At 41.9% G+C, this 14,155-nt stretch overlaps 1 protein-coding gene and 1 long non-coding RNA gene across 3 annotated transcripts; one reads left to right on the top strand and one right to left on the bottom strand.

Moving 5' to 3' along the window:
• Nucleotides 1–2,781: 2,781 nt before the first annotated feature.
• Nucleotides 2,782–8,542, top strand: npas4a (neuronal PAS domain protein 4a). The gene is made up of 8 exons (XM_048176984.1): nucleotides 2,782–3,104; nucleotides 3,494–3,657; nucleotides 3,792–3,894; nucleotides 3,979–4,285; nucleotides 4,393–4,502; nucleotides 4,748–4,883; nucleotides 4,973–6,741; nucleotides 6,855–8,542. The coding sequence occupies exons 1-8, from the start codon at nucleotides 2,930–2,932 to the stop codon at nucleotides 6,881–6,883; spliced, it is 2,793 nt and encodes a 930-aa protein (XP_048032941.1). The 5' UTR covers nucleotides 2,782–2,929; the 3' UTR covers nucleotides 6,884–8,542.
• LOC125259367 lies at nucleotides 3,834–13,314 on the bottom strand. 2 transcript variants are annotated; one of them, XR_007182779.1, is made up of 4 exons: nucleotides 13,200–13,314; nucleotides 9,560–9,599; nucleotides 4,369–4,515; nucleotides 3,834–4,265 (listed from the first exon to the last, which is right to left on the bottom strand). It is a non-coding gene; the product is annotated as an uncharacterized LOC125259367 (long non-coding RNA). The 2 variants fall into 2 exon arrangements; XR_007182780.1 differs by having other exon boundaries at nucleotides 13,138–13,218.
• Between the last annotated feature and the right edge of the window lie 841 nt (nucleotides 13,315–14,155).

Raw genomic sequence — 14,155 nt, 5'->3', positions numbered from 1 at the left:
CCAGCATTAGCTAATGCACAATTCTTAATTAGTCTCAGTAAGTACAAGATGCATTTTCTATCATGACAAAAGGAACTAAATCAAAACTAGTCAATAGTCTATAGGGCCTACCAAACAGGACATTAATTCTGATAATAAGACGCTATTGGCAAATTAAGGGCCATGTGTATAACAACACTATCTGGATTCTTTTGTTTCCCATGCATCTTCCTGATAATCCCACAATAAACACATTTGCACAACTGATTGTTTTTCATGTTGTGTATAAATGTGATCAGAGCTTATTAAAAAAAAAAGTTCTCTTATGCTGAAAGAACATCCAATGTAAAGCTGGTCTCCCATCCTGGTCAAGCTAGTCTGCTTGCACGTTCAAGATGGGATTTGGGCTGGGAGATCATAGCCGAAACCAGCAAAGGATTCACTCATATATCTTATTCGACCCTCAATTACTCCTACACAACACAAATTACTATTTTTGACCACGAAACACAAATGTGTGATTAAAAAGACTAAATGTGTCGCCAAGGACGGTGAATCTCTTTGACTGCGTTTGTCAGACACTAGCCATGGGGCTATTTTTAGAAAAAGCGACACGGTCAGCTCACGCGCGCAACAGGTTACAGAGACGTGCGCGTGCCTCTGAGAAGAACTGTTGAAAGACTGACTAACACTTCTAAATTCTGTCTAAAATAGGATTGTATTGAGAAATAAATAGATATTCCTATCCAGATTTATATTTTTAGTGATCGCAGCTGGTCATTTATCATGAATGAAAATGAAACATAATTTATTGCACCGTCGAACGTCGGCAAGTCACATGATAGCATAACTTTCCTAAAAGCGTCGGAGTTTCTGCATGTTGCTAAAAATAGCTCACCTTCACTGAACAGGCTACCGCGCTTCCTCTTCTGAAAGCGAATCGACTCGAATGGCAGAGCCGCAGCGAGGGCTGCACGCGACTTTTGTCTGACACTCGTCTCGTCGACATTACGAATGGAACAAACTGTCCAGAGAGGATGCAAACAGGCGTCAGTAGAGCTTGTGATTTAAACGAGCGATTGTTTGACAGGTGTTTAAGTCAATTAGTGGAGACTGGGGAGTGGTGCAACACAAGAGTGAGTTGCAACCACAGTTTAACCAATTAAAATGAGCTACAGAGGTAAAATCATACCATGAGGTGCAGTAGAAGTTGAAAGTGAAATTTCAAATGTGGTTTATAATTACTAATTTAGATGACAGAAAATATGAAAATTTATATATAGACCACATATGCATTTGTATTTGCTTTCATTTTTTTATATATAAATATAAAAAAATCACATGCGTACCATACCACGTTAAGTTAAAATGTTTAAAATAAAAAGTGTGTTATATAACAATTATTTTTAACAAGTAAATTTGATTACCACAATGAGCTACCCTACTTTAATTCATAGCAGAAAAATATGGGAATATCATACCAAAGTTTATACATTTCAGTTCTCATTTTCTGAGGGATAAGAATCACAATATCCATTTAGTCAGTTATGATGGATAACCCTACTTGATGTCCTTTCAATAACTCACTGTCTCACTCAGACTGCGCTCGTCGGGAGCATCTCAAGTTCATAATTAAGCAACCAATTTTGTGTCCCCTATTACTGTGACTACATACTGCGCTGATAGATTCTGAGTGAGCCATTGGCTCTTTCCCACAATGTCACCTTACGCACACAAACTCATAAGACATAACTCAATGCAGCTGCTGTTCTTGTCTATGCTCGCCCCATGTTTCCCTTATAAGGACAGAGAGAAAGCATTTATGTAATAATAAAGCAGATATTCCAGTGTTCTCGGTTACACACAGTCTGGTTCACTGGGGCAAATGCGCTGCTGAATTTATCACTGCAGTGCATTGTCCCACATGCTGCCAGAGCTACTATAATCTGCCATTTTTTGAATGGAGATCTGTTTAAGGGTTCATTCTGTGGTCACACAGCTTGTAAAATGTGGAAACTGATGCCAATAACGCAGCGAGGCATGAGATAGCAGCAACAATGGCAGGGAATGCATCCGTGCTTCCATGCAAACCCTTTATGCATCCATGAACATGCAGTGGAATACAATATAGGAATCATTTTCTGAATCATATCTGAACTCGGTCGGTTGGAGGCAATCAGCGCTGCCACACAAGAGGATTCGGGGAGAGTGGTCCTCTATCTCATTCGTATGCAGCTCAGAAACAGAACCCCCCTTCTCTCTACACGTCTTTACACTGGAGTGCGGTGACTCCGTCTACGTTTCACTCTCAGTCCCCGCCCATTGCTCGGTTTTGTCCAAATCGGGCTTTTTGCGTCGCCGGAGCTCCCGATTTCAAGCCAACGTCATCAACGGAGAGAGGGGATGCTGACGTCGGAGCAGAGTCAGAGCGCAAGGGTTGGGAGGGGTGAGATGAGTGAGTTTCAGCATTGCTTACACTGATATGAGACGTATAAATCCCCCCCGGCCCCCCTTTTACTCCATCCCCCCTCCCCTCGCGCTCTTTTTTACGTCGGTGTTGGCGCGTTGGGAGCCCCCCTACACTGGTGGAGTCCCAGCCTATATAAGTTACCGGCTTGCAATGTTACTCCACCAGATTTACGGACTCCTGATATCTGGGCGAGAGACGGCTTCAGCAGCAGCCGACTGACTCAATCTCCGACCCGGAGGAAAGATCCATCAATCCTCCGGTCCGCAACCTGAGCCAGGCGCTGTGGCGGAACCGCAGGGGGAAACCCGGGAGAGGCAGGCGAAAGGAGAAGAGCAGCCGTACTCTGGACATGTGCTGAGATGACACACCTGTGAACACCCCTGAACTCTTTTGGAAAAGAGCCTCACACTTTTCTCAACTTGCACCGTAGTCAACACTATCAGCGAACCTCAGAAACAGTCCTCATCGTTAGTAACCACAATGTATCGGTCCACTAAAGGAGCTTCGAAAGCTCGAAGGGACCAAATAAACGCGGAGATTAGGAACCTGAAGGACTTGTTGCCCATCTCCGATGCGGACAAGTCTCGGCTCTCCTATCTTCACATCATGTCGCTGGCTTGCATGTACACGAGAAAGTCCGTCTTCTTCAGCCAAGGTAAATATAATTATTAAAAATACATAAACGCCTTCTTACATTTATGTAATTCTCAAAGCATGAAATTAGAAGCTTAGAGTTGAGTTTGTATTGAGGCATTGCTGTACATCACTCTTTTGTTGCCGCGAGTTAATGCAACAGGTGCATCTTTATTTATTTATTTTGCAATATCTGAGCTGCTTATCTGTTTTAGTAGTACGAATTAAGAAATATCTTAAAAGATACAAAAGAAAATGTAGTGAAAGCAGCGCTATTTCTCTCCATGGTGCTGAAACACAAACGCTGTCCATGGTGCTGAAGCGAAAATCGTGCTACGCATTTGTGGATTTTCTTTAGTACAAGACGTTTTATATATGAATGAAGTTTAATAATGTAATTACGTCTTTCAGATACAGCTGCAACTGGCAGTGCTGAGGAAACCACGGGATTTCTCTCATTTCATGAACTGAATGAGTTGGTACAAGACATGCCAGGCTTTCTCATGCTATTGACTGGAGAAGGAAAGTTACTGTACCTGTCAGACAGCGTCTCAGAGCACCTCGGACACTCAATGGTGAGTAAAACAGACATAGCAGCCATTCTCATTAAATCTTTATAGCCTTCCTCTCCCTTTCATCTCATGTTTTTTCAGTCTATTTATAAGCAATAGGACATTCACCTACAGTATTTTCTCTTTTGAATATTTAGGTAGATTTGGTCGCTCAAGGGGACAGTGTGTACGACATAATAGACACTGCAGACCACTTTATTATGAGGAGTAACTTGGTGCCTCCAACTTCACCTGACACAGGTAAGATTTTTAAAATTTGAAACACAGATAGATAATACATATTAGATATGTAAGTGCTCATTATTTTGTGTCTTTCCTCCTTAGATCGTCTGTTCCGCTGCAGATTCAACACCTCCAAATCAGTGCGTAGGCAGAGCGCAGGCAATAAGCTTGTTTTAATCCGATCCCACTGCCTGTCACCAACTCCCGATGAGTCTTCCCCAGGATCTTATTGGACTTCCAACCCAGTGTGGGTATGTTTCTGTGCTCCTCTGGAGCCTCACACTTCCCAAGGTGGAACTGCCCCGGACAGAGAACAATCTTCAGCTTCGACACTAGAGAGCAGCTTCTTCCTGCCATGTTTCCGTTCTCAGCATAGCCGTGACATGAGACTTCAGGAAGCACAAGACAGGTGAGGTTAAATGACTAAAGTAATTTTATAAAATGTTGAAGTACTACTAATAATGTGTTTTTAAAAGATAAAATGTTCCTTACCATTTACCTTTTTCCAACTTTCAGTGTGAATGTTTATTTGGGACTAAATGTGGAGACTCTGCGGTCCCAATCTTGGTACAGCTTCCTGCATCCTCAGGATCTTTCACACGCCTCAGCTCAGCACTGCAGCCTATGTGAGTCTCACTCCTGAATGAATAAACACACAAATATTCTCAGCATCATTTGCTTGGTTAGGCCCAGCATGAACACTCTCCTATCTCACAGTTGCCTATCAACATTTGACACTCACAGTGAGCAATACAGAGCAATACGCATCTGCAGTGAAAATGCACTTCTGACCACCCACCAAGACATGACATAAAATCTCACAAGAAATTGAATATGTTTTGACTAACTCATTTTTTTTTTCACCACACAGTGAGAGAGGGAGGAGAGGGCAGGGCTGAGATGGTGGTTCGTGTAGAGACTGCAGATCACTCATGGATCTGGCTTTACATGGTCTTGCAGCTGGAAACTGGGGAAAACCCCATTGTCAGTAACAACTACATCATCAGGTAAGGCTCAGACTACAACTACAAAGTCAAGTCTATAACCCGAGCTGAAATAGAAATATCACTAATATCACTCTTTTTCCTTGCCACAGTGAGACAGAGGCTTGGTCAGTGAGGCAGCAGCTGAGCTCTGAACAGACCCAGCTCTCCTTGGTGCTGGGTTCAAGCACTTCCCAACAAGAAAGCCTAAGCTTACAGAGTCCAGAAACACTCTCAAGCCCTGACCAAGTGTTCACGCCAGGAAGTAGTGGCCTCTCTGGGCAGTCATTTGACTTCAGCACGGCCGCATGCAGTGCAGGATCTACTGAGGAACAAGGTGGCAGCTCCTCAATAGAGCCTACACAACTGGAGAGTGGCCCACGTTCCAGTCTCTCCTCTATGGAAGAGGAGAGCTTCTTCCAGCATGAGCCCAGTGAACCTGTGGCCAGTCCATCTTCTGCATCATCTCCCATTCCAGTCACGGTTGCAACAGTGTCTGACTTGGACTTCCTCACTCAGAATATTCTGCTGCCACCGGCATTCCAGATAGATCCTCCTCTACCTGCCTTGCCCCTTCCTCTTCCACCTGTGCCTACCTCCCAGGCCCAACAGACCAAGGAGTTTGTGTGCACACCCCCATACACACCTCAACTAGGTGGAAGCAATTTTCCCTTTGGGGAACCTCATTTCAGCTTCGATCCTACCGGGGCCACCTCACCACCTCCTCTTGCTTCAACTGCAACAGTAACAACAACGACGGCACCATCTCTATCTCCATCAGCGCCATCAAACCCACAAGGCAGCCCACCACCTCCAACGACAACACTCTCGACTCTTTTGCCACTCACTATAACATCACCAACCACAGAGATCCTCTTCCCTGTGGAGCCTTGCAGTGGGTCGCTTTATGAAAAACTCCCTCCTACTCCTGACAGTCCAGGTGATGGCGACTGCACGGTCATGACTTTACCAGAAGTCCGTGGGCCGCTGTATGTTGACGTCCCACACGGGCCTTACCCACCAGAAGGTCTCCTCACACCTGAAGCCTCACCTGGAAAACAGCCAAGTTTGCCCTTCTTCTCCTCACTGCGTGAGAGAGAAAAAGAGAGAACGGAGATCTCGCTTTTAGCCCAGCACATCAGCACACTAGCAGAGGGCTTCTACTTAGATCCATTCCTGGCCAAGCTGGTTCCTTCCACCATTTCTGAACGCTCTCAGTCGCCATCTCTGAATTCTGCAGGACTTGATTCAGTGCCACTGTTGGGTGAATTCTACACACTCAAGTCCTGGAAAGGCCTGGACCTGCCCATCTTCTCTGATGACGAGTCTCTGTTTGAAGAGAGTATATTAGAGACCCTTCTCCAGGACCTCACATCCTCCCCTCCCCTCTCACCGACTCACTCTTCCTCCTCTCACTCTAGCCCACCCTCCTCTCCCTCCACTCCTGAGTGCTGGTGCACCCCCTTGCACTTTGATGGAGTCTCTGCTGTGAGTGCCGGTCACTTCTGTAGCGTCCAATCGGCGCACTGTAACAATGAGGCCGGGCGAGGGGCTATGATGTCGCCAGTCAACGCAGGCAACATGGCAGATGGAAAGGCGGCAGGCGAAGTTGCGATGGAGACAGAGGTAGCACCATCGCCTCTGTTCATGGGCATACCAACATCTCCACCACTGCAGCTGACCGCCTCCCCCGCTTCGGTGCCTGTCTCGTCGCCTGTCAGCCCTGCGTCGCCCGGCCTGCCCTGCGCCCAGTCCCTCCTCGAGGAGCTGGCCGCCCTGGAACCCATGTTTGGGGCAGGTGCCTCGATCGCCCCCGGCCTGGGGCAACAACCTGAGTTGTATCAACTCCAATGTCATGCGCCACAACAGTGCTTCCGCAAAGGTGAGAGTTGGTCTCTTTTCTGATCACTTTGCTGTGTTGCCATTTTTGCCAAACCAACGTTATTATTATTGTTAATAACATGATGTCCCCTGTTTCTTCTTTTTGTCTTACAGATGGGAGTGGAAGTGATCCTCCGTTCTAAAATAAGTCTGTGACTTACTTCATTAAGTATGGCATATTGTCATATTTCATGGAGCTACTTTTGCTGAAAAGTGAATATTAATTAATTGTATAAATATATACATAATGTATATAATGCCAAAAAAGACTTGAACTTCCTCAAATCCAATGAGAGTTAACCGTCATGTTCACAATTGTTCATCTAATTATCCATTCATTTATGTTAATAATAGTGCAACCCTTTGGTAGCAATGCAATATACTAGTCTTTAACAAATCCTAAGAGGACTAAGAGATCAATTTATGTGTTTCTGCTATAATGTAACATGAGCTTATATGAGTGAGAGTTACAGCTCTGACTTTGTAAGTGTAAACCGACTTACAGACTTGCATTTGTATTCACTTGTAGTGAAAACTCAGTTGTGAACTTTGAGGACATGAAAATGATTCTTTAACATTTCAGTAAGAAACAACAGATAGTTTATGGCTCAATGCTCGTCATCCAGCATCACACACACAACGCCCAATGTGTGGAAAGTTTTCGCATAATAGATCAATATTTGGTCATTTCAAAAAGTGAACAGTTTGTAAAAGTATCAAAATCAGCATGTTTACCACAGCTGATTCGCTTTCCTGTCTAATCTTTCACCTTAGTAACTAATGTCAGAAATCATAATATAAATGACAGAATTCACACTACATTGGGCTTTGGGTGTGTGAATGCAACTCTTGGACATATCATTTCAAATGTGTTTCAATGTGATGTACAAATGTGAACAAATTCCACTTTGTGTGCAAGACAAGTCAAGTTTTCACATCGTTCTCCTACTGGCCGGTGGACAAAAGCTGCAGCGGAAGCCGCCAGGGAGAGGGACAAAATATTGTGCATGGCTTTGCATGCACGGACATTACTGGACTTATTTCTAGCTACTACTGAGTGACGGAGTAACGAATCCATTCGGCCGGCTACTCTGATGGGCATGGCTAGAAGGAATTGCACTGGACATTTGCAGCATCAATATTTGTAATGCTTGCAATCTGCAGACGCTCTTGTGTGCCTGGCACATCAAGAGGTTGCAGACCTAAGAGAAACAGCACCTTTATTCAGTGAATACCACAGTGACATCGTAACTTTGCTGTCTGCGGTGTGGAGTGGTGACAATGACTGTGTGAATGATCAATTCTTCTTTTTTGAGAGGGGTTATAAAAACGAAGCAAAGTTTTGTTTTAAAAAATGAGCGGGAAAATAGGGATGAAGTTCTATTTCTATTCAGTTACTAATCGACACGGGTTGAGAATGGTTCTATTCCCATGGTGTCGACATGCTAACGTAGAGTTCTCTACGGTCAAGTAAAGGATTGATTCCTATGTTCTAGCTATTTACATGCTAAGTTTAAAAATAAAAAGTATTTTATTGTATGTATGCTGACTTACAGGGTGCTTGGTGCACGTGCCTCTAGCTAGGCATGATGCGGAATGGTTAAAGATTGTAATCATTTGTACATTTGTACAAACAACAGTCTGTACATATCAGAGACATTTCTATCATATGAGATGAAAACATACTTGACATATGCTATTTATGAAGAATGGACATTGTGGATCAGTGTTCTTTTGTGTCGCTGATAAGTGTATTTGGTTGTCAAAACAGAGGCATTTATATTAAAGTGCACTTAAAAGTACTCATGTGTCTATTTCCTCCTTTCCTTCCCTTTTGCTAACCACTGTCCTTTCCTCGCATTCTCCTCACTCTTTCCCCTGGAGTACGGACTGCTCAGCAACACCACTGACGCACACTCGCGATGAGACGCTATCTGACTCAGACTGACGTACACACTTGACACAGACCGCCAGCTTCCCGCTTTGACGCACTCACGTACTGAATGCCACACGCACGTAGCCCCCCCCCTCCTCTCTTTCTCTTTTTCTCTCAGCCCACACTCAATGTACCTGCTATTTTGACGTCGCATGACAGCGTTATCAGACTCCATATATGGGCTTTCCTGCTCAGGGGCACCAATTTTAGTCCTCTCCTCCCTTTCCTCACAGCATCCTTCCCAATAAGGAGAGAGAGAGTGTGTGTGAGAGAGGAGAGCTGTGTTGCTATGCTAATGAATTTAACGTACATGAGCCAGTCAGCCAATTAAAGCAACCGATGTTAAGTCACCAAAAGCTGTGATTCAAAGCCTCCGCCTTATTCAAGCTATTTTATGTCAAGCACAATCTCCTCTAACTCTTTTCTTTCTCTTCCTCTTACCTTCTATTTTTAGTCACAATGCACCTTGGGGAGCTTAGAAATAATCAAGCATCATAAGTATAGTAACCATCTGCCATAAAAGAATAGAACCAAGCTGTGCGTCAGCATGGGAACATTTTGTTCCAGCCTCTCATTGCTCCTCCATTGCAGCTTACTGAGACTAAACAGTGTCACAGAAACCTAGATTGGCTCTCTTACACCATCTGGTGTCAAATAAAATGCATCTCTGCATGTAACACTGAAAACTACAATATTGAACAGTCACTGATGGATGGATGGATAGATAGAGCTTGACCAATTTAAGCTGGTATGACTGGTACATAGTTTGTTGCTGGTCGAAGATGGTTTACCAGCTTGCACCAGCTAGAATATTAAGAAACATCAAGGAATTTTATTAATAAAAATTACAACATGTTAGCTAGAAAATATAACTTTTTTATACCGGTGTTTCTGAGTTGGCGGTCCCTGGGTCCACATTGCTCCTGTAAAAAATGATAGAAGAGAAAGCATTCAGGAGTCTGTGTGTTTATACACAACAGATCGAGAAAATAAAGTTTGTAGTCTGCGGACATATATTGTTATCAGTGCAGTTCAGAGATTAGTAAGGATACATTTAATACATTATAAAAGATATAAAATATAATATAAAATAAATTAAAACTGATGCCCCCTTGTGGAAACATATAAATACACACACACCACACACATTAGGAAGTGGAAGCCTGGGGCCTATACTGTGAAGGTTTAATTCACACAAAAATGAAAATTCTGTCATTAATTATACTCATCCTCATGTCGTTCCAAACCTGTAAGACTTTTGTTCATCTTCGGAACACAAATCAAGATCTTTTTGATGAAATCTGAGAGCTTTCTGTCCCTCTATAGACAGCTTATGCTAATGAAATTTTGACGCTTCAAAAAGTTCACAAAGAGATAATCAACCGAAGCTCAACCGAATCTGAATGATGCGCGAGAACAAACCTCTTCTGGAAGCTCAAACGTGCTGTTTAACACACGAGAATGAACCTCATGTTACGCAGCACGTTTCAGGTTCCACAAGAACCACCGAGGTTCATTCTCGTGTGTTACACAGCATGTTTGAGCTTCAGCAAGAAACAGTGAGGTTCAATCTCATGTTACACAGCATGTTTGAGCTTCAGCAAGAACCAGTGAGGTTAATTTTCGTGTTACGCATCACGTTTGAGCTTCCGCAAAAATCGATGAGGTTAATTTTCATGTTACGCATCACGTTTGAGCTTCCGCAAAAATCGATGAGGTTAATTTTCGTGTTATGCATCACGTTTGAGCTTCCACAAGAAACAGTGAGGTTCATTCTTGTGTTAAGCGGCACGTTTGAGCTTCAGAAAGAACCAGTGAGGTTCAATCTCATGTTACACAGCATGTTTGAGCTTCAGCAAGAACCAATGAGGTTAATTTTCGTGTTACGCATCACGTTTGAGCTTCCGCAAAAATCGATGAGGTTAATTTTCATGTTACGCATCACGTTTGAGCTTCCGCAAAAATCGATGAGGTTAATTTTTGTGTTACGCATCACGTTTGAGCTTCCGCAAGAACCAGTGAGGTTAATTTTCGTGTTACGCATCACGTTTGAGCTTCCGCAAGAACCAGTGAGGTTAATTTTTGTGTTACGCATCACGTTTGAGCTTCCGCAAGAACCAATGAGGTTAATTTTCGTGTTACGCATCACGTTTGAGCTTCCGCAAGAACCAATGAGGTTAATTTTCGTGTTACGCATCACGTTTGAGCTTCCGCAAGAACCAGTGAGGTTAATTTTCGTGTTACGCATCACGTTTGAGCTTCCGCAAAAACCAGTGAGGTTAATTTTCGTGTTACGCATCACGTTTGAGCTTCCGCAAGAACCAATGAGGTTAATTTTCGTGTTACGCATCACGTTTGAGCTTCCGCAAGAACCAGTGAGGTTAATTTTCGTATTATGCGGCACGTTTGAGCTTCCTCAAGAACCACTGAGGTTAATTTTCGTGTTACGCATCACGTTTGAGCTTCCGCAAGAACCAGTGAGGTTAATTTTCGTGTTACGCATCACGTTTGAGCTTCCGCAAGAACCAGTGAGGTTAATTTTCGTGTTACGCATCACGTTTGAGCTTCCGCAAAAACCAGTGAGGTTAATTTTCGTGTTACGCATCACGTTTGAGCTTCCGCAAGAACCAATGAGGTTAATTTTTGTGTTACGCATCACGTTTGAGCTTCCGCAAGAACCAGTGAGGTTAATTTTCGTGTTACGCATCACGTTTGAGCTTCTGCAAGAACCAGTGAGGTTAATTTTCGTGTTACGCATCACGTTTGAGCTTCCGCAAAAACCACTGAGGTTAATTTTCGTGTTACGCATCACGTTTGAGCTTCCGCAAGAACCAGTGAGGTTAATTTTCGTATTATGCGGCACGTTTGAGCTTCCTCAAGAACCACTGAGGTTAATTTTCGTGTTACGCATCACGTTTGAGCTTCCTCAAGAACCAATGAGGTTAATTTTCGTGTTACGCATCACGTTTGAGCTTCCTCAAGAACCACTGAGGTTAATTTTCGTGTTACGCATCACGTTTGAGCTTCCTCAAGAACCAATGAGGTTAATTTTCGTGTTATGCAGCACATTTGAGCTTCTGCAAGAACCAATGAGGTTAATTTTCGTGTTACGCATCACATTTGAGCTTCTGCAAGAACCAATGAGGTTAATTTTCGTGTTACGCATCACATTTGAGCTTCCGGAAGAACCAATGAGGTTAATTTTCGTGTTACGCATCACGTTTGAGCTTCTGTAAGAGGTTTGTTCTCGCGCGTGATTCAGGCTCAGTTGAGCTCCTGTTTATGTTCGCTGATCAATGTTTATATGTGGGTAAAAGCTTAAATTACAGTAAATCTGTTCATCATAAAAAGCATTAAGCCTCTTCAGAAAATTTAGACTAAACAGTTTAATTAATATGGATTAGTTTTATGATTTCTTCATGAACTTTTTGAAGTGTCAAAAATATCTTCATTTGTGTAAAGAAGATGAACAAAAGTCTTACAGTTTTGGAACAACATGAGAATGAGTAATTAATGACAGAGTTTTCATTTTTGGGTGAACTAACCCCTTAAGGTAGTTAAGCCTAGCCAGGAATGTTTTAGTTTAGTTTATGCCAACCCTGTTTAGGCACCATGAAAGTGGCTTGGCTTTTAGCAGTGCTCATCGCCATAGTAACTTACACTCCACTGCTAACCTGCTCCAGGGCAGGTTATGTTCTAGGTAAGTGATCTCAAAACTGAAACTGGACCAGGTGTGAGTGAGACAGATAGACAGATTTCTGATGCAATAAATCCCTCCCCCAGTTTCTACTACAAATGAAAGGTTACTACAGAGAAAAAGATTTTTAAAGACAAAATCGTCTGGCTTTTAGCAATGATAATTAATAATTATTTTGTGTGATTTAGTTATTATGTAATTATTATACCCTTAATCCATTACACAAGTAAAATCTTTAAATGTTCAACATCATGGTACCAACAAAGCCTGACTGGATTAGTTTGGTTTTGTCAACTCAGCTTCTACCATCATGGCAGATCTGTATTCCACGTAATACTTTCTTTCAAAATTAGACCATTCTAAACGTATAGGAGAGTGTCTTCGTTTCACATGTCTATTTAGATTTTGACTGTGACGTGACATGAAAAAATGAATTACAGTACGCCAGTCGCGGGGTGGCATGATTTTTATTTATTAAACAGATATGTAACCATGACATTCCATTTTGTCTCTTTAAAAGCAAACGAATTTCTTGCATTCATTATGCAGAAAGAGACTTTTGAAGTTGGTAGAGGCGGCTGACAAAGGTTAGTTCACATCAAAGTAAAGAGGCTCGGAGACTATCAGTCAGAAGCCAAGATCAGAAGAAAAGCGTCTGAGAAATTTGTCTCAGATTTTAGACAAAAGCATCTAGTTACGCCTGATTATAAATTATATGCTCAAAGGGACACAGATCTGACTGGTTTCTCAGGCTTAAGACTTACATTTAGCTCGCAGTAATATGCAGAGCAGCACTCTCCAGGATGTAGTGTAGGGAGTTACTCACCAAGAGATGATCATCTGTGTCTGTGTGAGCAAAACAGTCTTTAAAGATGCAGTGCCACCATGTGGACATTCAACGAGTCCTGTGAATTAAATTGCAATTTTAGAAAAAGTTCAGAAAATTAAATGTAGCTTTTATAATAAAATCAAAAAGTATGTAACACTTTACAATAAGGATAAATGTATTCGCTTCAGATAGCTAGTTAACATGAACTAACAGTGAAAAAAAATTCTAAAGAATTTATTAAAAGTTTATTTTAATTTCCACATTTATTAATACATGATTGAAATCAAATGTTATAGGGCTATCTGTAAATAATCAAATGGACCTGAGCTAACACGAACAAACAATTAACTAACGCTAATAAACGCTAATAAGATTAATAAACACTGTAACAAATGTAAACTATTGCTCATTAATCTTAGTTAACCCTCTATGGTACACAATATGATATCAATGAGGAAAAAATTATTTGTGTTGTTTTTCCTGCTTAAAATTGAACACTTTAACAATATCAATAAACATTTTCATAAATTTTTCATAAAGTTTGTTGCCTCGAGGCAACATTGAAAAATTTAAACATTTGGCATTTTAATGTAGAAAAAAGAAACGTGAAGAGTTCAGATGCAAAAGCCTCTAAATGCCATCTGAAATTTTCTTCTGTTTATGTTCAGTATATTTCACTTTAATGGCAATGAAAAGGGCCTGTTAATTGCCATTAAAGTGAAATTACTGAACCTAAACATAGGAGCTTGATAAAAATGCTCATTTTAGAAGAAAGTTTCAGATGGCACTGAGGCTTTTGCATCTGAACTCTTCATATATTTATTGAAAACATCCATTTCTTTAACTAGACACTGGAACAAACAAATGTATCCAGTTTTTAATGTATTAAAAGTTTCATATTTAATAAAAAGTAACATTTTATATCCAGCTGCTGCCCTCAGGCAACACTGTAT

The sequence above is a fragment of the Megalobrama amblycephala genome, linkage group LG23, assembly GCF_018812025.1.
Source record: "Megalobrama amblycephala isolate DHTTF-2021 linkage group LG23, ASM1881202v1, whole genome shotgun sequence".
NCBI classification, from domain to species: domain Eukaryota; kingdom Metazoa; phylum Chordata; class Actinopteri; order Cypriniformes; family Xenocyprididae; genus Megalobrama; species Megalobrama amblycephala.
The sequence above is the reverse complement of the archived record's forward strand: the minus strand, read 5'-3'. Positions and strand labels throughout refer to the sequence as shown.

Coding starts and splice junctions, on each gene's coding strand:
- npas4a (XM_048176984.1), top strand. CDS start 2,930: ATGTATCGGTCCACTAAAGGAGCTTCGAAAGCTCGAAGGGACCAAATA. Junction 3,658..3,791: donor AGCACCTCGGACACTCAATG/GTGAGTAAAACA, acceptor TTGAATATTTAG/GTAGATTTGGTCGCTCAAGG. Junction 3,895..3,978: donor TCCAACTTCACCTGACACAG/GTAAGATTTTTA, acceptor TTTCCTCCTTAG/ATCGTCTGTTCCGCTGCAGA.